The sequence below is a fragment of the Haemaphysalis longicornis genome, unplaced genomic scaffold (genome assembly GCF_048455015.1).
Source record: "Haemaphysalis longicornis isolate Haplotype H1 unplaced genomic scaffold, Haemaphysalis longicornis Haplotype H1 scaffold_9, whole genome shotgun sequence".
In the NCBI taxonomy this organism is placed as follows: Eukaryota; Metazoa; Arthropoda; class Arachnida; order Ixodida; family Ixodidae; genus Haemaphysalis; species Haemaphysalis longicornis.
This window is the reverse complement of record NW_027526460.1, coordinates 65,229,238-65,254,101: the sequence shown is the minus strand read 5'-3', so window position 1 is coordinate 65,254,101 and position 24,864 is coordinate 65,229,238. Positions and strand designations below refer to the sequence as shown.

Below are 24,864 nucleotides of genomic sequence, written 5' to 3'. Positions count from 1 at the left end.
GTATGTAGAAGCTTCGTATTCATTTCACAGAACCTGTGATAAAGGAAGTTTGCCTTCCGAAATTGTTACAAATTAAATAATTAACGGAAGGACAACACGCTATCGTCTCCCTCCCTATGCTGCACTGGCCCGGGTGGGATCCGAACCCACGACCTCCTGAGTCTGGTGCGATGACCACTACGCTAAGTGATTTGTGTTAAGTGATTTGTTGTCTGTGTTTAAGGGTGGTAGCCAGCGCCACTCGGACTGGATGTCGTGCACACGCGTAACTTGCGCGAAAGAAATAAACTCGACGGTGTGAAAATCACTGTTGTGTCCGCAGCGACATTGCAAGAAACAGAAACAATCACGGACCAGCTCGGGGGAATATCGGTATCTTCGTAAACCAGCAACTTGATCGAGAGTTCGTTCTGCGGCGGCTCCCACAATGCTAGAAGTTAAACTTGCGCACGAGCCCAATCGATTATGGCGTGATAACGGGATAAAAGTCCCACCTAAGAATGATATCGTGAGAACATGACGGGACCACAACGAACTCGATGACGTACGTGATGCCTTGGATAAGGACACGAGCGGTGCACACTGCGCATCACCTTGATGATGGCATGCACTGAAGGAGCAGCAACAGCAAGATTCGCGCGGCCCGTGTGCAGATAAGGCACAAACTCAGTCGCGATTTCTTCTTTCTTTCTTTTGTTTATTTCATTATGGCTAACTCAGAGGCAGCCTGTTTGAGTGCGTTGCTTTGCGATGCGCGCGGAGGCACCGTCACGTGGTATTTGTTTATATTTCGCGGGTTTTCTTTATAAGTCAGAATAAATGAACACGCAATTAGTTCCTCGCTGAAAATACCACGTTAGATTCCCCTCGTGGGTACCTACAAGTCCCTCATTAACACTTTAGTGATTAGGACAGTACTTCCCTAGTTAGATAATTAGTTACAATTAATTAGGTTCATTAACGAAAAATACTGTCTGCTTCTTCACAGTACTGCAAACATTATGCACCAAGTATTACTGTTTTTAAATCTTGGTGCATGATAGCTGGGACACAAAGTATATCAAATCAGAAGTAGAAGTGTATGGATCGTTGGGACAACACAGAGAGGCAGGCCAGCAGTCAAGAACGTCGATACAGGCGCGGGGGAAGTGTCCGCCATTCATTTTTTTTTGGCAGACATAATTTTGTCGAAAATGTCTTAAGCATAGAAAGTTATGAGAAAGAGGAGCGCGCATCCAGGGCAGTATCGGTGCGACGCCATAGCAACTAGGCTACCCGGAAGGCTGTGCTCACATCACTGTTTGTGTATTTATAGAATGGCTGGTATGTATGGCTTCCTGACCGTGGGGTGGTGCCCAGCGCCACTTCAAGAACCTGGGGCAGATGACGCCTCTTTTTAGTCCAGGGGCTGTGACACGGGTCTCTTCGGCGTGTCTTGAGGTGTGAACCAGCGGTAACCAACTTAAGCTACGAGACTGCAGAACCGAGACCCTCCAATTGCGTGTAGCGAATCCGGCTTAGGACAGACGTGCTCTTTGAAAAAACACAAAAAGGGAGACTAGAAGTCTAGAAATGTAAAAATGGATGGCAAGAAGGAAGTGGCTCGTCATTAACTCTTGTTAAAATATATATATTTCCTTAAAATGCCTGAAAGATAGAAAGTGAAGAAAAACATGCACCCCGTGTACGGCACGAACCCACAACCGCTATTGCGAAGCTTCTGTAGTCTTATGTGAGGCTTCAGTTTCAAATAAAATATACCTTGTATATGTAAGACTCCAAATAGCTTCTAAGATCTTTTTTGCTCATGATAAGGAGTGTATCGCAAAATTTGTTGAGTAATTTTGTGTCTAGCAGTTCGATCAATTAATCAGGGCCCCATATTTCTTCCCTCAACTTATTACGCTCCTGTTGGTTATTTTAAAACCGTACTTCTTCTCAGGGAGCCATTTGGCAGCACCCAGATCTACGCTTCGTACAGTCCAACAGAACAGCACCTGTGTAAGTACTCACCTTTTATCGGCTTAGCTAAAAGCTCAGCCGCTCCGTTCAGTGTCATTACAACGAGTACACTAAAAAAGGTGCATCAAACAAGAAGAATCCGCGCCGGTGGCTGAGTGGCTGACTCGTTGTTACTGACCACCTAGCCAGTTACAAAAGGTAGTGAGAGTTGGAGTTACTAACCAGATATTTGCCTGTGTGCTCAGTTACTAACCTCCCACTTAGCTCTTTCCTATGAACCTCACCTTATTATAATTTAGTTGTTTCAAACAAATATAACATTTGCCTAGAGCTGCTGCATGGCGCAGAACTACAAGCAGTGTGTTTCTGTTTCGCACCTTAATGCTTATATGCAACAGTCTAACGAAAACGAAAGTTTGCTGGTGGCAGTAACTGGCAAAAACGACATTATTCCTACGAACAAGGATGCTAGTATGCAGCCTGGTGTGTGCAAAGCAATATTGTTGCAAAAAACTTAATTCAATTCAAACGCCAATTTTTACAGGAAAGGTGTTCTTCGTCGATGCTTTTATGGGGCGAGTAGTAGTAATGCGGGCGCAACGATGTGGAGAGGGCATAGCCTAGCCAGAGCAAGCAGTGGGCGGAGGGAGAGCCGACGCCAAGCGCAGGTGTTCGGAGCAGAGGCGTGAAGGAGAGGGGTCGGCCAGTTGGAGGGCGCACCCCGAACACATGGTACTGAGCAACTTGCATGTATAGACGAGGGTGCTCGGCGGTTGTTTCACGAATGCTCAGAAAATTAGTAGCCCACTCTCCGTAGGAAGAAACGCGCTAATCGAGAGTGCTAGCGAGAGTTGGCACGTGGACGGGTGCGAACAGGAAGGAATCTATCTGCTGGCTTTTAGAACCCGCCGCGGTGGCTCAGTGGCTAAGGCGTTGCGCTGCTGAGCACAAGGTCGCGGGTTCGTTTCCCGGCCGCGGCGGCCGCTTTTCTGATGGAGGCGAAAAGCAAAAACGCCCGTGTGTACGAGATTTCGGCGCACGTTAAAGATCCCCAGGTGGTCAAAATTACTCCGGAGCCCTCCACTACGGCGCGCCTCATCGCCTGAGCTGCGTCGGCGCGTTAAACCCTACAATCAATCAATCAATGCTGGCTTTTAGAAGTTCAATGCAGCTTCTTCTTGGAATTTAGGAGTGGCGTGCAGCTTCGTTGTTAACATCAGCGTTCACGATGTTCAGTCAGCAAAAATTGACTATTTTTTGTTTCATTACACATCTCACAGATCCGGCGATGTAGCAATGGTAAACTTATTAACAATTTACCGGTGCTTCCTAGGATAAGGCACTCTCAGTACCAATACCCCGATATTTTGCATACGAGCGAATGGCAATTGTACAGCATCAAAAACCAGGCGAGATTCTCAATGACAATGTACCGCGAAGCAGGGAACTAAGAAGTCTGGCTGAAAAGCTATACGCTTAGTGCACTCTATGCGACAAACAAGGCTTGCTTAAAGATAATTCACGCGCATGCTTTATCACTTGCTGCAGGAAAGACTCGAAATAGTTCGCATGGGCGCACATGCCAAACACAACTTGTTTAATGTCGTACTCTGTCCAAACGGATTCACGCCCAGCTCTTTCTGAGAAACGGCGACTGTGTATTCTAAGAACAACTGCACTCCCCGGCGTTTGCTCGCAATAAACAATGAGCAACGAGTCCTTGAGTAAACGGGGCATAAATGTAAATATAAATAACTTCTGACACGCCGGTGAGGAGGTCCATGTGCGTCACTTGCGTAGGCAGCTTCGCACCCGTGGACGCCGTAGGAACGGTGGTCGAGTCGTAATCTGTGCGCCTCACGGGTAAGAGAGTGTTGAATCGATTTTCACCGCACGAAGAATTATTATTGCCACTGCTATGCGATACACGTAGTGGCAAATACTTCTTCACGCGTTTGCTTAATTTGTTGTTACTGGGATACTAGTGGCTGATGCAACAAAGGACCGGATAATATGCAAGTAATGCCCCTAATGCACCTCGCGTTTGGATTTTTTGCAAACTAGGCCACTATGTTGGCTGTTGCCTTGAATTGTGAGACCAATAATTGGCGCTTTTCACGAAAAAAGGGGCTCTGGTTGGGTTATGTGCCCCCGAAAGTTTTTGAAGGCGAATGCGTTACGTTGCAGAGTTGCCATATTCGCGAATTCGGGTGGCGTTCGCGAAAGGGTCAACGCAAGGCTAACCATAGGCGCGCGCTCCATTTCTATTACGTGCGACGTGTGAAAAAGCGCCTATATTGCAGTAAATACAACAGGCAGAAAAGCTAGTGCGTCAGAAATCTTGCCCGCCGTCTCCGATTACCTTTGTTACTGTGGAGGCACCAGCTTGGATGGTGATTCTATTTCAAAACGATGTTGAGAGTTCGATGTAGATGCTGTAAGCTTCCCGTCAACATCGGCAGGAGAGTTGTCGACAAATGTAGCGAAAAGAAACGCGTCTGCGTGCTGATCTCGGAAGGATATGCTTACAAAACCTTTCCAACTTATTCGTTTCGTTGCAGCTGCTCCGCGACAGAGGCTTAGGATACGTCCTTCATTTACAGACTGTTACTGTTGCGACTTTTAACATTACCTGTTACTGTGGCCCTAGGCTCCTAGTGATTGTTGCGGCAAACATCTGGTTAGTATGCAGTTTGTAACTGCCCCTACCTTTTAGAGGTGGACCTGTTATTAGTCGATCGTTTTTGTTCGTCTGCTGAATGTCGTGCGTAACGGAGCAGTAGGAGCAGGTTCCCAGACCTCCCGATAGAGGGCGCAATGTTCTCATAACAGCTACAGTTACTGCATATGCTGTTTTGTATGCAGCTCGCAACTTGTCCAGTGTTTTCACGTCTTCTCGTGTGGTGGGTGACAGCTGCTTTGGCGTATAGCTGTTTAGTTGGAAGTAGTCACTGGCCCCAAGTTCACTAACTTGGGTTACTAAGGTCCTGAATATTACTGTGACAACTTACTACAATGAACTCCCGGTAAGACGCACTCAGTTAAAACGAATACTTGCTTATGCAGAACAACGTGCGAACGTTTGTTTGGTTTTTGGTAGACCCAATGCAAGACAAATCCGCTAAAACGAACAGCCATGCACATACTCTGTTGAGGAACTGGACCCCGGGCCATGGCGCCGCTCAGAACGCTATTTATTGCATTTCTTCTTCTCCCCTATCGCGAATGATGGTGATAGTACTACACAAGCTCGTCTTCTTCTTTCCTCAACATACTCCCGCCCGCTATAATGGTTCTTGAGAAGACATGCAGAGAAACTGCAGAGGAAACACTAGAAAAATAAATGATGGCCAGTTCAGCATTCTAGTTGGGATCGTTTCGTCCAGTCGGTCTCATCCCCTCAGCCACTTCCTTCTCCAACGGTGCTCTGAGCTGTGGTGTCGCTTCCTAGTCACGGCTGTGTTGAACACGGGCAACAAAAGCCCGTCACAATTTGGATCCGAGGCTTTAGGTAAAGAGAGGCCTACCTTGGTTCGGGGTGTTTGGCAACGCCGGATTGACTTCGGCTCCTCGTAATTCGGTCGCCGTTTCCGTCGGTAAAAGGGAACAGTAGTCCGCATCGCCCTCCTTCGTGAGAATGGTTGCCCTCTTCGTTGTTGAAAGTCAGCTGCCGTTAGCGCAGGGACCTCAGCTCGCGCACTTATATGTTGTCCTCTGTCCCTGTATCTAAACTTCCGTGTCCTCCGACAATTCGATTTGGTGTTTCCGACGGCACTATCTGAATCCAATGCAGCCAGAACTGAATGCTCCTTCTCTCTGTGTCACACACTCGACGGGTCCTGTTCCTAGTTCGTCGGCCTATTCATTTCCCTGTGGTATGAGATCGGTCTGCGGCTGCAGCGCGACACAAGGTGCAGAGTTTGCGACGCATACCGAAGACACAGTGGCTGCCTCCAGGGTCGCTGCTGTCACCGATTCGTTGGCAGGGACAAAGGGTTCTTGAAAGGCAATTGGAGAGGCGAATGGAACGCTGTGTGTCGTTCGAAAGGATCCACCTTTAGTGATTTAATGCGAAAAATCATTCCGAGATATAAATCAGATTCTTCATATTCATTTGTGTTGTCATCAATATCCAATAGGTTTCTCACCTGATTGTCGAGCTGTAAAGGGTGATCTGTTTTTGCTGCGCGGATTCGTAGAAGGTTTTCAGCGTACTTGGTTTCACAGGGCGCTGCTCCTGTGCGCGGTCTGCCGCTTTGACGAGGTCTGAAATCTGTACTCGGGGGGTGTCTCTGAGCCGTAGCAGTTGGCCCACGTCCTCTGCGTCGTCTCCGGGTGCGTGTGGGTGGTGTGTAGCGTCGAGCAGCCGGCCATGGCGGGCGCCGCCAAAGGGCAATGCATCAGAGATGAGGTAATCACGAAGTATCCCAACCAGGAGTTGCCCAGGCCTCGCGAGCCTCGAAGATGCGCTGCGCCGCCATGCAGTTCACTGGGTCGTTCTTTCCTGGTTTCATGGCACCAAATGTTGAGAAGCTGGACCCCGGGCCATGGCGCCGCTCAGAAGGCTTTGTATTCGTCCTCTTCTTCTCCCCTATCGCCAATTATGGTGATCGTACCACACAAGCTCGTCGTCTTCTTCTTTCGTCGACATACTCTTCGGTTAATACGAACGACTCTTCGTGGTGACCACCAACCACTACAGGTGATTCTGGGTAGCTAGCGAACACGGCAGTATTGGTGGTGTGCGGCGGGGCATTCACGCAATTAGAGTGAAAGAAAAGTAAAAAGAAACCACCTGGGCAGGCGAAAGTGTATTGAACTGATAAACCTAGGACATGTGTGTGTTCAAAGATTGTCCCTTTCTTGCCACACGGCGCGCGCTGGTTGAGCGCCAAAGAAGCACCGCTGGGAGGAGCAATCACGCGCTTTCTGAGGTGTTCGCCCCTTCACTTACGTTCAAGCGGATTTAAGAAATTAATTAAAAGACATACTGCCCTTAACCTGTCTTCGTGTCACGCGCCGCAGCATACTAAGAATCGTGCTTTACATGAGAAAACCTGGCATTTGAAGCCCATTTTGTTACGGAATTCGACACAGACCTTCGAGACGGAGGGGATGAAATGTTTCTCGTCGTCTCAGAAAGCTTGTCGCTCGCGCTCGGATAGTGTCACTACATCGTGCCTAGCCTTCAAATATAATCTGCAAACAAAATCTTTTCCAGGAGCACATGTTTGAAAGCCCCATTGTTCAGAGGCGCCTTTTCATCCTTATGCGGTCTCGTTGCTGAGCGCTCGGCGTCTTAGGACTTGATTAAATCGTTGGGGGTAGAGGTATACAGCTTTTCTGTAAAAGTCTCGTGTCTTTGAAGCACAAAGGTTCTAGCGCGACGCGTTGGAAAAAGAGTGTGCAGGTGCGTTTTTTTGGTACCCGCTTTGCCCACGGAAATGAAACGTTCTAGCGCAAGGCATTGGAAAGCGGGTGTCCCGGTCTGTTCTTTTAGCCCGCGTTACGTTCCAACGCGAGGCGTTGGGAAACGGGTGTCCCTAAGGTGTTTTAGTTACGTGACTACGTGAAACAATGACAGGAGACGCCGACATCCCGAGCCCCAAAGGAGCTTTGGCCCTAAAAAAGCGAGGCCGAGTTTTCTGGCCTCTATGCTCTGGACGAGAGTGGCGGAAAACTATGAGGATAAAAGTGAGAGAGTTCCGGGCTATCTCTACAAATATGAAACCTGAGGAGGGGCGAAGAATGCAGTGCATAAGTGTATTCCTGGCGCCTTAGCGTTTTTTTTTTTCTCCAATGGAGATGAAACTGTTGGGGGATATAGGTACACAGTTATTGTCTTTGAAGCATGAAGCTCTCTAGCGCGAGGCGTGAACGAGTTTTTTTATTTCGCGTTACAGAGTTGTCCATCGCGACGCGTTAGCGAGTGTCTCAGAGTTTTTTTTTAGTACGCGTGAAGCTCCAGCGCGAGTGGCAAACGAATTTCCAGCTATTTTGGTACCGTCACTACATGAGACGACAATTACAAAGACAACAGGAGACGCCAACAGCCCCAGCTCCTAAGAGGCTTCGCCGCTAGAGCGATGGTGGAGGCTTTCTGTTCGCGAACGTAGCAGCTCTAATGACCAATACCGTTCCTCAGCGGGATCGTGTAAGTTCACGTCGTTTCGCGTCGCGAGTTCCACCGAGTTACCATCGAGAAAGCGAGGAATTACCTCTGTCTCCGCTGCGTTATCGCTTCGGGTAGCAGGTGCACGATCTCCGTCGCTGCTTGGCCTGCATAAAACCAGGCAAGATCATTTGAAGACAGTATTCTATCAAATTCAGTATTCTATCAATCAGTATTCTATTGACCGTCTTCAACAAAGATATTTGCATGCACCTGGGCCTGTTACCGATCCCTTTTTCGGGAGGCCTTTAAAAGAAACGAACTTCTGGTAAGACGAACAAACCATCATGGTCCCTTCGACTTCGTCTTAATGGGAGTTTACTCTATTATGCAGTTCGCTACTAATGCGACCTTTTTTGTCAGTGTTTCATTCTTTGGTAGGCCATACCTGTGGTGGCAAATATTCACCATTAGTTATTAATTTTAACAGGCGTGGCGTTCCCATCCTGTTGCTAGAATTCTGGTCAGTATTACGACAGGCATCTGTTTAGGATGCAAACAACTCTAATTTTCGTCCGCTAGTCTTATATTGTGTGGCGGGTCATGTTGTTGACCGTGTCGTTAAACTACTGGGACCATGAGAACCTCGTGCGTTACAACAGAGCATTTTTTACCACATGTTAACCGCCTCAAGTCTACGCACATATTTCCAAGCCCCCTCGGGCAAGAGCACGCAGCAAGAAAGCAATAATCCTTTTTGAAACTTTAACGGTTAAGTGGGCACGCACGGTTATAGAACGCTTTTTAAAGCCGAAAGCACTCTATGTACGGCAATTGTTGTTTTACTATAAACATTTCACATCTAAGAGGGGAAGCGTTCTCAGTGATTCCCGGCTTGTAATTCTGAGGTTTCAACTTCGCTAGCCGGAAAACGCAACTTTGTGTTTTGTGCTGATATGCAGCGACGTTTTGGTTCACTACACCTCGATTAGCTTCTTGTCTACCGGAGGGTAGTAGGCTACCAGATAATTAGTTTCAAAAAGACACCACCAAGTTCCTGGCCTTAATTTGCACTCAAAGCTGTCGCTTGAGTACGAGCTACTGCGTTATTTTTAATTTATCCGGCGCGTTTCAATGTAATGTGAAGTTGAAGTCGTCACAACATAGCGTGGCGTCAGGTTGATGTCATAACATCAGTGTTTGTGCTCCTTAAAGAAGCCAAGCGATGAGCGCACTCTTCGTGTAAACGACATGCTTTTGATAGGTGGAGGGAAGTCTTTTAACACGCTGACTCTAATGCGTCCAGAGGCCAGCTGATTTTCCCTCAGAAGTATTAGGTAAAATTAACTTTGCTTCCGGTAGGGCCCCCGTGAGAAGGCAGCTGTTAGACCGATGCCCTGAGTAACCGCCTTGATGTAGTAGAACTAACAAAAATCCGTATTCAACTAAATTATGGCGTTTATCGGCCAAACAGGATTACCCGGATATCGCATGTTTTTTTTTAATGAATCACGTTTTCAAACACTCTCGTTTCCGTATCTTTCTTTTCAGTTGTGCCCATGGGTGTGTTCACGAAGCCCTTTTTCCGCAACACCAAGCACAAGTAAGTGAAGTTGGCACATGGAAGTGCAAATACAACTGAACGAGCAAGTCAAAGGAACTTGCGGGGCGGGCGCTACCAAATTACAGAACCAAAAGGGTAGCAGCGAATCGGCGGAGAGAGAGAGAGGGAGAGCAAAAGAGAGAGGAAAACTTCGTGAGGAAGTGGCTGTAGGAAAATCGAAGTCCTGATGGTGGTAGCTCGTGCTGAAGGCCTGCCCCCTCCTAGACGTCGTCTTCTTGACCTAGGTTGGTGGTCCCGTAGTGGCCGTCTAGCGACCTCGTCCGCCCTTGTGGCCGTGCCGATGCGTCGAAGCGAGAGCGCCCACTTCTCCTCAGACGGGACTTCGGTTCCGGTTGATATGCCCACATGATGTGAGCCAGGTTGGCATGGCCACCACATAACGGGCAGGCCGAAGGGGTAGATAGGAGTCATGGATGCAGATATCAGCAGCATAATGTGATCCCGAGAATGTTTTAAAAAAATCACAAATCAGAAATAATCTCAAGCAAACCGGAACCGCCTTCTTCGAGAGACGGCTTATTTTGCGATTGTATTTTAAATAATTAAGAAAACTGGGCAGGCAGTTACAACAAGCTACGTGAGAACGAGCAATTATAATTACATACTTCCAGGAGAAGTTGAAAATATAGGGAAATTATTTGTCTGCCGCAAATACTTGGCGTTCTATGAAAGGAAAATGGACAGCCACACGTGCGTCCCTAGAATAAAGGCTTGCCAATCTGTGCATCCTGGTCGCGGCCGGCATGGCCGGCCGCCACCAGGATGGACTGCTTGCAAACTAGCACGACTACGCCGTCACCGACAGCAACTCGTTTTATAAGGTTGGTGAATAAGAGTAGTCTTGAAGGAAGCTGGCTGCTGCAAGTTAGAGTGACGGTGAGTAACCTCCTTCTGTGGTACCTGGTGCTGCGGATGGCTAGACAGCGGTACAGCATCCGCGGCTGGCTGGACTACATCAATCTAGTACTCACAAGCAAGCTGAACTTCGTGGTGATCCTCACATTTCTACTGACCCGGGAATGGTGTGAACGCCATCATTGTACGCGACTCAACACTGCATTACGATGAAAGTTGTGTCTCGCTTCCTGAACGAGGGCATCCTGAACTGTTTGGGCAAACCCTCGGTGCCGAAGCAGACGTTCAGGTGTTTATCAACTTTACAAGACTGTTTCCCTTTGTCTGCTGCACAGTTGTCATCGTGCTCCCCGGAACTTCGTAGTGCTGCTTCCTACCACCTATTTTCATACACGACATTAGCGTATTTGCTGTGATCGGCTAACGCTTATTACTTGCTTCCTCGTTCTGGACGTTGAATTTTGGCCGCGCGGGAGTGTTTCAATGTTAATAAACAGGCAGCTCGTACGGGCCCGGGGACACGGGCCCGGGCTCGGTTCTCGCACATGTATCAGTGGCTCGTATTCAGCCGCACAGATCGGGTGACCAGCAGTGCGGCTATTTTTCTCTGTAGCTTTGTTGGAACATGTATAGTATTTGTTGAACTTGAACGCTTCCAGTACGACGAGAATTTCCTTGCTCCTGAGTACGCAGATTATAAGTGTAATATCATATCTCCCAACAAGTGTAGAATACGTTGATTAGTCGATGCGTAATCCAGGAGCACTTCCACAATTAAAAATAGGTGGTTTATTTGACGGCTGGGAGATCGATACAGGATAATAAACCTATGTGTTCTACACTCAGCTGTTAGTATATAGAAATCTGCACACGCTAAAGGAACGGACAACCAATTTTTGTCGCGTATATGTTATCTATTTCTTTTGAAAGGCAGCGTTTTATATAGTCCAGTAACCACAAGTTTCATATAAACAAATTGGCGGAAATCACATTAATTTAGCCGCGAGCGTTCTCAAATCGTAAAGGTGGCGGTTCGTAGTGTCGAACCTTGACACTAGAGTACGTGTCCAGGTCACGTGACCTGCAAACCTAGCAGCTACTGCCACTGCTGAAACGTTTATTCATGGATTGAAAGCCTGTTAACACACGTATTTCTATAAGTTTAAATTGTATATGTATTTTTAACATTATTTTAAAGATTTTTAAGACACCGCCCACCGCCGCTGGGCTGCTCTCAGTGTGGCTAACTCAGCCTCATTGCCCAGAATCAACGCCAGCATTCAGTAAACAGACCCAGTGAAGGAGTTTTGACGGTTCTGCCCGAGTCACAAGCGTTTGTTCTGCTAAAATATTCGATTTCAGTTTGCAAATACGCCAACGGCAGCTTAAAAAAAAAGGACGCGCCCGGGGAGAATCGAACTTCCGACCTACACAACGTGAAGCCACATTCTACTTGTCGTCCCTCCTAACAGATGGCTCCTGCGGGCAAAATAGACTGGTAAATTGAAAAAAAAAATGTATGTAAAGGAATAAGAAAGCCTACGATAATCAGGTTTTTTTAGCTGCAGACAAGTTTTTAAATATCGCTTTTTGTTTCGCATACAGACAAAAGTATGTTGCCACGCTACAGTATATGACGGTTGCCAGCTTTATTTTTGGTGGGACACATACGGCTCGTAGATCTAAAAGCGGTGTCAGCAAAACCGCTTCTGGTTAAGGTGCTTTAGGTGATGCCCTTTTATTTGGGATAGAGAATATATGCTCAACAAAAATCGGTTGCCTGTACCTTAAACTTTGCAATCGGTACAGCAGTTTTTTTTTTCACGAATGTGCATGAACACTCCTTCATTTCGACTACCAGGAGTGTTAAAAATACTGCGATTTACCACCAAGAACAAAATGTTCAGATTCATCCCCATATCATGTTTCACTGAGCACTGACATGAAAGGAAAATACTAACAAATTTTAATTCTAAGAAAAATCCTAAGACGATTCATAGACATGATTGGCAAAGTGGGATAATTGGGTTAGCATGTTTGATAGTTTTCGGGGTATTAAGATGGATTAAAATTAAGGCGAAATAAGGCGGATTAAGCCTGATTAAGGTAAAGGTAGAATGGAGTTTGAATAATGTGGACTTAGGAGGGGTTAAGGTCGGGTTAGAGTGGTAAACATAGACTTGATTAATTTTTGTGCATTGAGTATAAAGTACAACAATAAAAATTAGCGACGGTAAGATATCGTCGGCCGTGTTGACGAGTGGACACGTATGAAAAGGTACCAGGTTTTCGCATTCAGAGCCCGTAAGCAGAGTTAAGTGCCGCCAAATTTTTTTGTCGCTTACTGTGAACCAACGAGACCACCATCTCCCTTTGTTATAGCACAGCACAGGATAGACACTCAGAACAAGATGATATTGTGTAAAACTTTTTTCGCTCTTCGGACTAACATGTCAATACATTTTAATAATCATTGTCCTGTACGATAAACTGGTCACAGTCAGATCTGTTGTCGGTGTCTCGTTCGAAAGGAAAAATAGGTACCCACAACTTGATACAACTTTATAAATATCCCACTGATCTTGAGCTTTCCCCTAGCCGACGATCATGTGTCACTGAGGCTGTAATAAACATTTACCCTGGCCTTTCAGCATTGGTATCACAGCAGACACTTCAATTCGCGCTTATCACTTAGCGAAAAATGCAATATCTGGTACGGCAGGACGTCTGTGTCCTCCAATGCGAAAGGTTACGTACAAAACGCTGGACATCGTTTGTTTTTTGTCCCGAAAATGCCGCAATTCTTTTTGCGCTACATGCCCAGCCTTTGCAGCCAGATAGGAGGTCTTTAGTTGGGTTGACAATAACGTACTAGCAAAGGCAACCAGTTTTTAAAAGTGTGCCACATTATGGTTTTTCACTGTGAGACGGTGATTTTCTCATGAATTGCCGCCAATATTTCTTTCCATTCACTGCAGCCGAGCTTTCACCGCCCTATCAGGATACGCGGTCATTGCAGGCCTCATGCATGCGCTGACAGCGTACGGTGAGTATCCGATCCTTCCAGAGGGATCAGTCATCTGGGGTAGATGGCTGAAAGTTTTGCGTTCACACACAACGCGCCAGAACGTTTCGCTCACGAGGGTGTCGCCAACCTCGCTTTTCTTAAATCCCTTCTAACAAGCGCTCAGGCTCACCTTAACCTCGAGGCCAGTGCCAAAGGGCTGCTCGGGCTTTGATTTCATCAGATTATTACGAAGCCAGCTGCTCGTACTAGAAAAGCTGAGAAGACTATTTTCAAAATGCATGGTGGCGTTTTAGGTCCCCTGTGGATTTCAATAATGCCAACATTAATTCTGGTTGCTATGGAGGCACGAGACTGTGGCGTGGATAAAGGTCAAGCCGCGGTCCCCTGGTCGCAGTGTGTGCGATTACCGTGCTGTGTACAAACCCGAGTTAAGGATACGTGCCGTGATTCTTGGCCAGCGAAGTTGTTCGGAGACGACGGTGTGAATGTCTGTGCCCTGCGTTGGCGTGCCAGAGAGGGCCAGCAATCTTCGTTGATACCTGCCATCCGAACACCCTGGCCACCTGTAGTCTGCGGTGAAGCGCTACGCCTACGAAATGGATGCATCTCCATCGTGCTTTCTGGACCTGCGCCTACAAGGATGCAACAATATTAATGAGCTTCGGCACCCTCTAGGCTGGGGCTGTTGAATTCTGTAACAAAAGCATAAATTAAGCCGAGGCTGCCTAATTAGGCTAACCAGTTTACCTTATCAATGTCATCAATCTAGCCAATCTAGAAGCTAGTGAGCATAACAAGCGTCTCTTCATGACCTTATAGACTAAAACAAATTTGGTTCTCTAGACACGACCGCACTACTGAAAGCATTTAAAGATCAGGGAGTGGCAACAACCTGTGTCAAACTTTTTAGTGCCATGCACATGTAATGCACAGGAAGCGTATTATCTGCAAGTAGAACCACAAAGATTCTGATTTCAAATTGAGTAAAATAAGCAGGCACTTCTTTCCGAACCTTTTACGGTGTCCCTGACTAAGATATTGACTGGGAAAGCTGGGAATGCGGATAAATGGTAGATACTGGACCCGCGTGAGCTTGGAAAGTGACATAGGCTTGTTGAGTGAGTATAGATAGCAGACGCAGCATCAACTTCAGTACCTGCACAAAGAAAGCCCAATCGTTCGGTTGGAGATAACTATGAAGAAATCACAAACGAGGCTATGTAAATGTGCACGAATAGCCCCTGCAAAAGAAGTGAAAGCTAGAACAAGTTGGCGAATACAGCTACCCTGTACACGTGGTACCTTCGATATTACTTATGGGCAGGGTACGCTCGGCAAGTAATGTATAGTAGGAAACCTCTATCGCCGGCAGTTGTTAAACGCGATATATATTATTCGATGGTCCACTCACGTATAAGTTACTGCTGTTTAGTTTGGGTGACCACAACTTAGACTAACCTAAGAAACCTTTTAAAGCTACAAAAGAGAGGGATGCGAGCTATTGCCAACCAGCACAAAACTGAAAGCGTAGCGCCGTACTTTGAAACTCATAAAGTGTTCGATATTCGAACTTTATACAAATACAATCTAAGCCTAGAAATTTTCCGCCAGCATAGGACCGATAAAACATTGTTTGAAGCTAACTACTGTCCAAAAAACACCTGGTATGAACTACGAAAAAATCCAATTACAAAACCACGCTCCCGAACAAATTATGGTACTCAGAGATTGGCATCTCAAATACCTGATCCACTAAATAAAAGCCCAATTTTATTGCATCATTTAAATAGTTCTATACGAGGGATAACTTTCAAAATACTTGTAAAACAAATACTCTGAAAAAATGCCATCATAAAGCTAATTTAGAGTTGAAATGTGTGACAACCTATTCGCAGTGTTATATTTTATATACCTTACATGACTGTTTTTTAAGTTGTGTTTACATCAGTTCATGTACACAAAATTCATTATCTTAATTTCATTCTGTATGCAATGCAATATGCAAAAAAACTCATTTACCTGATGTGATAGTTATTTCTGTTCCGGAGTTATGTACATCTTTTTTGTTGTTTGCTTTGTGTGAAAATTGTAAACAAACTTACCATTCGAAGCCGCTACAGCTATAGGGCGCCATTTCCCAGTCAGGCGTCGTTGTTCCTTTCGCCATGTTCCCCGAGACAATCGTGAAAAAGTTCTCTTTGGTACATTTACTTGGAAAAAAATATAAAAACTTTTTTTTGGACCAAAATGAATGTCGCGCGCGACCGGGCTATATGCGTATTCTGTGCCGTCATGAGAAGGTTTCCTTGAGTATTGTTTTATGTATACCGTTAAAATTATGTTACGTAACCGGCGTAAGTGCAAAAAAAAATGTTTGCTTTGGTATTGTCGGGTAAAACTTCCTCTTCCTAAACTTTTTCCACTCGTGTCACGGTCTCTACCTTTTGCGTAGTATATATCGGTTATCATTATACTTCTTTCGTGCTTTGTCATTGCTTTTATTTAACCAACAATTGCGTTGATATAGTTCGCCTATGATGGCCTTTGCTTTATTATATGCTTATAATTTGATTCACTGGTTGTTAAATGTGCTTCGCTAGTGCTGCTGCCGTTGTGCTACATCAGGGACGGGGCCACGTCAGGCAGCCCGATCGGGCTCGATCAGATGGGCTCGATCAAACGGGCTCAAACGCCTTTTGCCCCGTTTGCCTCGGCAGAAGATTGGAAATTATTCTACTTTGCGCTGTGTGCTTGTATTCTGCCTAAAAAAACAAACTTGCTCCCATACCTTTTTCGGTACAACTGAGCTATTGATGGCGGAGACATAATTTTTCCATGAGGCTTCATCGGCATTGCGGTGGATGTACCTTGCTTAAGCTCTTTTCTTTTGCTCATTGCCCAGTATGACGAATGGGGCATTGATTTCGGACCTCACCTGAAACAGCACTTAGGCAGATTAGGGTCCATGAAGACAAAAAATAAGTTTGTTTTATTCGAACGATTTCGCGTTCTATAGTGCCCCCAGGGCTTCTCCGGAAGCAAACGATGCTTTATTCACTGAGAAATTCATGAATGAAAGCTAAAATTTTTATTGTCGAGCCAACACATGTTTCACCAGCGTTTGAAATGATAAAAAACAGGTCTTTCATCTAAACATGGGTTCAGCGGAGACTTGTTTACTGTTAGTCAACCTAGATGGCGCCACTACACTGCGCCAAGCCGTTTTCTGGTTTTGGTGTGTTTGTGACCGTATTTACAACTGGCTTGTTTCTGTTCATTGTGAAAGTAATTGTTTCTTGAAACATGGTGTTCGCTCGATGACTTTGGTCACATAAGACACCGTTGCTTGCGTGAATTGGCCAGTGTCATCTGAGACAACCCCAAAGCCCAACAGTGCTGTTCATCTAAACCAAGCATAGTGCACGCAGTACCAACAGCAGTACACATCGGTACTTCTAGTTTACATGTGCTTTCGTAACTTCCACTGTTTCCTTACAATTCTGACTGATATAAAGGAGTCTGCCCTAAATTTAAGTGCAAATAGCTCGTTCGGCAAGCTTATAAGCTCTGCCTAATCTGCGTTTGCTTTTGCCAGCCTCCGCCGATCACAGACTGGTTGGTATGACATCATAGGTTCTTTTGTGAGAAATGAGTTAGGGGGCGCATGGACATTCTTTTTCTTCCTAGTGTTTTAGCTAATTTGAGCGAGGTTTACGTTAAAAGTGGTGTCAGTATGATTCTAATGAGGCAATCTTTCGAATGAACCAAACTTGTATTTTCTCTTCATGGCCCCTTTAACGAGCCACATGACTAAAAGCGACAAAAGGAAGATTCCCCGACAACAATCCGGCATTATGAAAAGGGGAACAAACCCTGGAGCAAAATAAAGTAGTTCGAAGTCTGAAAAATACATTTACTTGGCCCCGAACGGGGCACCAAAAGTATTCATGGTGACGGTGAGCAGTGACACTGCGGGCCCCAGCTCCCATGCATAAGCTGTGTCCAACCATTGCGAGGTGTTAAAGCGTGAGGGGTAGAATCCGCAAACGATAGCTGTGGGAGCCTTGGTCAAGCTCCGGCCGATAAGCACCCGGTCTGCCTACCAGGCAAGGAGCTTCGGTACCTCATTGACTACCAGGGTAACGTGAAAGGAGAAAGTGTCCATTTTCCCTGCTCTATACTACGACAATGGTAGTTTTAAAAACACCTTCCCAAACTCATCGGACCCCGAAAACGGTCCACACCGTAGCAACAAAGTTGCTGTCTGACAGCCAAATATTTTGTGCACCCCAGAAGTGCCCCAAATTTCTTGTGATTAACTCTCTTGAAGCTGAAATTACACTCACCAGCTAGTCCGTGTTCGAATTGGCACGATTCCTTGAATCCATTGTCGGTATAAATTATATGGCAAAGAAACTGTCATCAGTTGATGTACTTATCAGGTCATCAGGTCATGTACCAAGGATCAGTCAGGCAAACATGTGTCACATCAAAATAGCTGTCTCAGTGTACCGCACCCTGAACACTTCACAAGGAGTCATCTCTGAAATAGAACTCTTGGACAAAAACTAACAAGATCTTCTTGAACACCTTCGCGACAAAGGTGTAACAGCTGTGAAACAAATTACTATGAGATGCGATGGCAAAGAGATCAAAACTAAACATGTTGTCCTGACCATTGACAGAAGCAGCCTTCCTCAGACCATGACTGCTGCAGTAACACGTGGTCAGGTTCGACCATGTATTCCTAACCCGCCTAGCCACTTGTCAGGGCATGGTACAAACACATGCTGAGGGAGGCTGACATGTGGGAAATGTGCACAGCATGACCACCCAGCTGAGAACTGCACCAGCAAGACAATCAAATGCTGAAACTGCAAAATATCTCAAGCCTTTTACCGGTATTGTGACGTCTTTAAGATTGAAAAGAAAATCACCTGAAATTAATGAAATTAACTGAAAACATTGCTTTAGCGCTTCAAAGACCACGTTATGTTTTCGTCCAGAGCATATGCACTAAGCTCACCGGGCGGGGAGACCCGCCGCGGTGGCTCAGTTGCTAAGGCGTTGCGCTGCTGAGCACGAGGTCGCGGGTGTGATTCCCGGCCGCGGCGGCCGCTTTTCTGATGGAGGCGAAAAGCAAAAACGCCCGTGTGTACGAGATTTCGCCGCACGATAAAAATCCCCAGGTGGTCAAAATTAATCCGGAGCCCTCCACTATGGCGCGCCTCATCGCCTGCGTTGCGTCGGCGCGCTAAACCCTACAATCAATCAAATCAAAATCACCGGGCGGGGGGATGGATGGGTGGAATTGCGTCTTATCTCGGCAGCGACACAGTACTGCAGTGCAGACACGGTCCTGCCTCCACCCACCGCTGGGTTGCCGAAAGCAACCCAGGACGCTGCTCCACCGGCTGGGAAAACGCCACTGGTAGTGGCGTCCAGTGGCCACTACCACTACCCATAGTAGTGGTAGTGGCACTGTTTGGAGAGAATCTGCGCTCACTCCTGCTGCTGCGCTTGTCCCCAAAGTCAGGGTGAGCAAAGATGTGGGAGTCGCCAGTTCTCTTTCTGCAAACACTGCGCTGCTGCAGCCACCTGTAGCACGCGCAGCACTCCTAGGGGTGCACGGCCGAAGGAGCCTGATCGGCCAGATATTCATTTGCCATCAGATGAAGAGATAGAGGTGACTGTGGCCTTACCGGCTTTACAAACGCACAGAGAAAGGCGCTCATTCCTTGAGCGGCAGAAAATGCCACCTAATCAATGTTTCACTGGAACTGCACGGGACTAGTCAATACCTTAAATGATTTCAAAGACGTATTAGCCACACACTCAACCTGTGGCGGTATGCATTCAAGAAACAAACCTGGGTGCTAATCACACAAACGTCCTAAAAATTATCAGGTTTTCCACCGCGACAGAAAGCAGGCAAGCAGGCTGTCTGGAGACGTTGCAATTATTGTTCAAAATCGCTTTCCAGCTCGAGAACATGAACTCAAAACAAAACTAGAAGCAATGGCTCCACCCTGCTTGCATTGAAAACAATTACAGTTTGGGTTAATATTTCGATAACGCTTCAATAACGCTTCAATATTTAGAAGGCATACAAGCAAGCTAGCTGAACCCTTTTTAACAGTTCGCGATTTCATTGCCCCTGTTCCTTTTGGTGGAGTGAAAATATTCATGCAAGAGGTCTGATTTTTTATTTTCTTCTATATTGTCTGTCTTTTAAACACACAAAAAACTACATACTGCTGTCCAAGCTCAGAAAAAATGAGCTGCATTGGTTTGTATCTTTGTTCATCCTCTATATTTACGAATTTTCATTGGGATAGCATAGACAATCCGCATGGGAGCGATCATCTACCTGTGATCATCAGCGTTATATCTTCAACTATTATCCAAAGAAAACTATGCTGGTGGAAACGCGAGTTTGCCAACTGGGAACTGTTTACTTCCCAAGAAAGTTTTACCAGTTTTTTGGACAGTCTTTCTTTTGACGAACTGAATGAAGAATTTACATCTTTCAGCGCTAATTCTGCATGCGTAGCTAGTCCACAATCCACGGGAGTGGTGAAGAAAAACCGCAAGGTATGGTGTACCCCAGAGTGTAAACAGGCAAAAAAGGAGTAAAATAAAGCATGGGGTGTCCTTTGAAGGTACCGAACACAGAAAAACCTGGTAAATGTAACAAGAAAAGAGCTACAGCAAGGTACATCCGCCGTAAGCCGATGAAGTCTTGTGGCAAAATTGTTTCATTCATCAATAGCTCAGTTGTATCGCAAAAGGTATGGGAGCAAGTTCATAAGCTAAATGTGACACAATCCCCCAACACAGTCCCTCTGTTAACAGCACCAGTTGTGCAAACAAGCATAAAAGAACAGAAACGTATGCTGGGGGAGCCCTTTTCCAGTCTCATGTTCTGCACATTACACTAAAGCGTTCGTGAAGTACACAAACACAGCAGAAAAACAAAGACTGCGAACAGATGGGGGAACAAATGTACCGTAAAACATTTTGATCCCACTTGAAAAACTAAAAACAGCTTTGCTGGCCGGTAAGAAGACCGCCCCCGGTGCAGATGAAATACATTACGAAATGCTGGGACATTTCCCGGGACCTTCTGTTGAAGCAGTTCTGAAATTTTCTAACGAAATTCGGGTCCTGGGAAGATGGCCAGAATACTGAAAAAAATCATTTATTGTAGCATTCTTAAAACCTGGGAAGCCTCCAACCTCTCCCAGTAGTTACAGATCCACTGTCCTTACCAGCTGTCTAGCCAAAAATTTTAAACGTATCATAAATACCAGAATAAGCTTTGTTCTAAAATAAAAATAAAAGCTTCTCGGTGTTCACTAGTGCGGTTTTAAAAAAGCATGTCCAACAACTGACCATCTTGTCCACCTCGAAAACACTGCACGACAAGCTTTTCTACGTAAACAACATTGCCCTGCTGTCTTTTTCGATCTTGAGAAGGCGTACGACACCACATAGAGGTTTGGAATCATGCGTGATTTAGTTGAATTAGGCAACCGTGAAAGAATGTTGAAGTGCCTGAACAATTTCATGGCAAACCGTTGAAGTGTGCCTGGGCTCAAACCCCTCAAGCACTTGTGCAGGAGAACGGGGTCCCTCAGGAGTGTATCCCAAGCAGTACAGTGTCTGTCCTAAAGATGAACTCCATATACAAAATAATTCAGAAGTGTAATATGTATTGTCTTTGCTATGTGGATGACCTTCAAAAACCTTGGAAATTCTCCAATTTAGCGACGTGCGGGAGACAAGTGCAGTTAACTATAAATAAACTAACACCATGGGCAGACAGAAATGGTTTCCAATTTTCACCAGACAAAACAGTGCTATTCTTTTTTCACTAAAATGCGGCTTACAGACCAATACCAATGTACACCTCAAGGAAATCCACTTTCCCATAAAAATCGAAATTAAATTTTTTTGGCATGATATTAGACAAAAAACTCACTTTTCTACGTCCCATCAATATGTTGGAAAACAAATAATCCAGAGTACTAAACATACTTAAAGTGCTTAAAGCCTTGTTACGCAACCACTGGTGTTCCGACAGGGCTTTCCTTTTCAAACTTATCACTCCGTTGTACGCTCCTGCTTTGACTATGGCTTAATTGTGTATATTTCAACTACACTGTCCTATTGAACGATTAGACCCAGTTCACAAGTTAGGTCTACGTCCCTCGTCTGAGGCACATAGGACGCCACCGATCAACAGTCTTTACGACGAAACCAATGAACCACCACTCACAGACAGAAGAACGATGTTTGCATCATCATGCATCCTAAAGATCCGGTCACTACCAAAATATCTTTGTTACCAGATAGTATAAAAATGCTTGTCTAGGACGCTGTTAACAAACCCGAAGCAATTAATCCATCAGTTCACCGGTTTGAAGAATATGGCCAAGGGCGGAGTATGTTGGACACATTTCCTGAAATTGCCCAGAGACATGACCAACTACAACCTTAGTGCACTTTTACTACTCTATGTTACATTGCACTAACAGTTTCAAAAAAAAGCAGAAACAGTGTGAGCACATCATACAGGAGTTTTTTGTCACTAAAAAATATGAAGAATAAACACATTTTACACAGACGGTTCAAAACATCAGGCTGCATTGGGACTGCAGTAGTACAAGGGAAGTGGGAGAAGGTAATTGGGCTATCTTAATGTGCTTCCAGTTTCACCGCAGAAAGTTATGCCATTGCTTTGGCTGTAAAAATTAAGAACCGTAATACCTACACACTTTCTTAGCGTCCTCACAGCACTGAGGTACATAAATGTGGCCCAGCTTATAGTAGGAGACATAAATCATAATTCAGTAACAGCCGAAGCTCTACGACGCAAACTTAAAGGGAATTCAGGAAACGAGAGGTGATACATGTGCCGCAAAGGCCAGTAATAGATCAATAAATGAAGAAAACATTCCTCACAGCGACTGCATGATGTTTCTACGGAGTAAACTCGTAGCCAAATGGCAGCCCTCATGAGATACCGCAACTAACAACAAAGTTTGCAAGGTTAAACCCACCGTAACAGAATGGAAAACAAGCCTGCACGAATATCGCGTCACAAAAGTTACTCTAGGCCGCCTGCGCATAGGACACACACATCTGACACATAACTTTCTCCTCATAAAACAAGATATACCTACAGGATACCTACATGTGATCTAACAGTGAACCCCAATTTACTCTCATGGGCGAAATTTGAGGTTCTGACGAAAAAAACATTTTAGGCAGTCCTACAACGAACACATCCTCTTTCCCCAGAGTTTGCTCCTGTGAGACGATGCCTTTGGTGAATTTTTTTTTTGTTTTTGGTTTTCTAAAAGATGCAAAGCTACTAAACAAGCTTTAAATGCCCTAGACACAAGTAAGCCCACTAAAGAAAACACAAGCTTCCGCTTGGCGTATGATGGCCTTAGTCGCCTATGCGCCTTAAAACCCAACACAACACATTTACTTGGATTGAACGAAATAACCACCACGATTAACAACGTTCATACCGGGAGATGGCACTCGAAGTGGAAAACCAATCACTCACTGAAATCGAAGATTTGGGCAGACGCTACAATATTAAAATTATAGTCAGCGCGAAACAGCGAAACACAAGGAGGGCACAGGCAGCGCTGCCTGTCAGTACCGTTCTTGACGCGTTTTATCGTTTTGCGCTGGTTTTCCTTTCAACGTTTAAATCGACGAAATGTTTACACTGCGATGATTTTCCCGCGGCCACAAAGTACACTGAGCCGAATCCACTTCCATCCAAACAGCCGTCACGTTCACCCTCTTCTCACCTATACGGCTACCCTCACACGCCGGTGCCATCATCGTTTTTTGGTACTGTGGAGTTGACATTACGGCGCATGTCATCCACTCTCTTCTGCATCTGTAACTCGAGGTCTTCTGTGCTCTGTGCCGTCGGATATTCACCGCGGGGCTCATGACATCACGAGACCGGTCGCGCGCGCATCTCTGGTGTGGGCCCACCCGTAACGGTATCACTTCACGTCGCAGGAGCCTCTGTGGCCAAGAATGAAATATACCCGGTACCCTGGGCCGGCTACAGCTGGATGGACAAGATGGTGAAGTTCCAGAACTGCATGAGGGTACAGCGCAAACAAAACGTAAGTGACCAAGCTTTGTCCGCCGTGCTTAACAGCGAAGCAGTTGTAGCTCGAGCCTTTTGGTCTGATGTCGATCGAGCATCATGCAGTGGTATGAGCAGGTTCTGCGACCCAAGATGGAGGGCGCAGTGGTCTGGCAGCGGCGAGGTCGTCACCTTCCTCTAGGGGAGAGAGAGGGAGGGAGCCACCCTCCCGCCGCTGATGTTTGGCTGCCGATTCCTTTGCAACGATCGTAGACTGCGTGGCGATGGCGCCGCGGTTCTCAAGCGAGCGTCACGTATTAGCCGACACAATGAAATCGCAGCTCCTCTGTTTTCATCTATTTCACATGGTGTGGGACTCAGTTTAAATGCTTCCTGCATTCACCAGCCTTGATTGTATATTCTCGGTGTTAGAATTACGATATCCTAAGTGCTCCGCGCGAGTAACTAGGCGAACTGCGAATTTGATTACGGCTCATATCCTCTCGATAATCGCGGTACGTCGGTTGTAAGTGTAAATTTATCATGCGGTGTTTACACTGTGACTATTTTCTCGTGGCCATGTAAGTACATTCAGCCGAATTCACTGAAGCAAACTGAAGCCGATGAAAACCAATTCACTCCTAAGCAAGTAAGTGTGTCTGGGAGTGAATTGATTTTGACAAGTGGACGCAGCTGTTTCAAAATGAGCTGATGGGGAAGCCAAGTCTCCCGCCAAGCGTAGTGGGGGTTTAGCTTGTAGATTTGGATCCTCTCCTCTTCTACGCATACGCCGGCGAGCCTTGGCACGTTCCTAAAATAGATTTTAGTGGGTAGCTCCTTCTAACTCAAATTGATCCCAGGGGGCTCTTGTGTAGTAAACATTAGCTGTCGTAACAATGCGAGTTATGTAGCAATCATTTTTCAACTACGAGCACTGGAGGAGGGGGGGCAGCGCCTGCATGTCAGCATCGAGTACAAGCAAACATTTGATACTTTTTAGGCGAATTACGTGGGTATATCCCTGGGAAGCCGTGTTCGCCTAAGTGAAATTATTCATTCATTTGGGTTTTACAAAACAAATTAATGGTGCGGCAAATACTATCACAACCTGGGGCAGAAAGCCGCCAAATAATTGACGGAACCTACTCAAAAAATTA

General features: G+C 45.8%; 1 protein-coding gene across 2 annotated transcripts in view; it reads left to right on the top strand.

Moving 5' to 3' along the window:
• LOC144152334 (endothelin-converting enzyme 1-like) overlaps positions 1 to 24,864 on the top strand; it is a 126,023-nt gene that overhangs the window by 84,281 nt on the left and 16,878 nt on the right. For both annotated transcript variants that reach the window (XM_077683599.1, XM_077683600.1), the window contains 4 exons: positions 1,943 to 2,001; positions 9,626 to 9,677; positions 13,532 to 13,599; positions 23,635 to 23,744. In XM_077683599.1, coding sequence (XP_077539725.1) covers positions 1,943 to 2,001; positions 9,626 to 9,677; positions 13,532 to 13,599; positions 23,635 to 23,744 — 289 coding nt within the window. The remainder of the gene's footprint in view (positions 1 to 1,942; positions 2,002 to 9,625; positions 9,678 to 13,531; positions 13,600 to 23,634; positions 23,745 to 24,864) is intronic.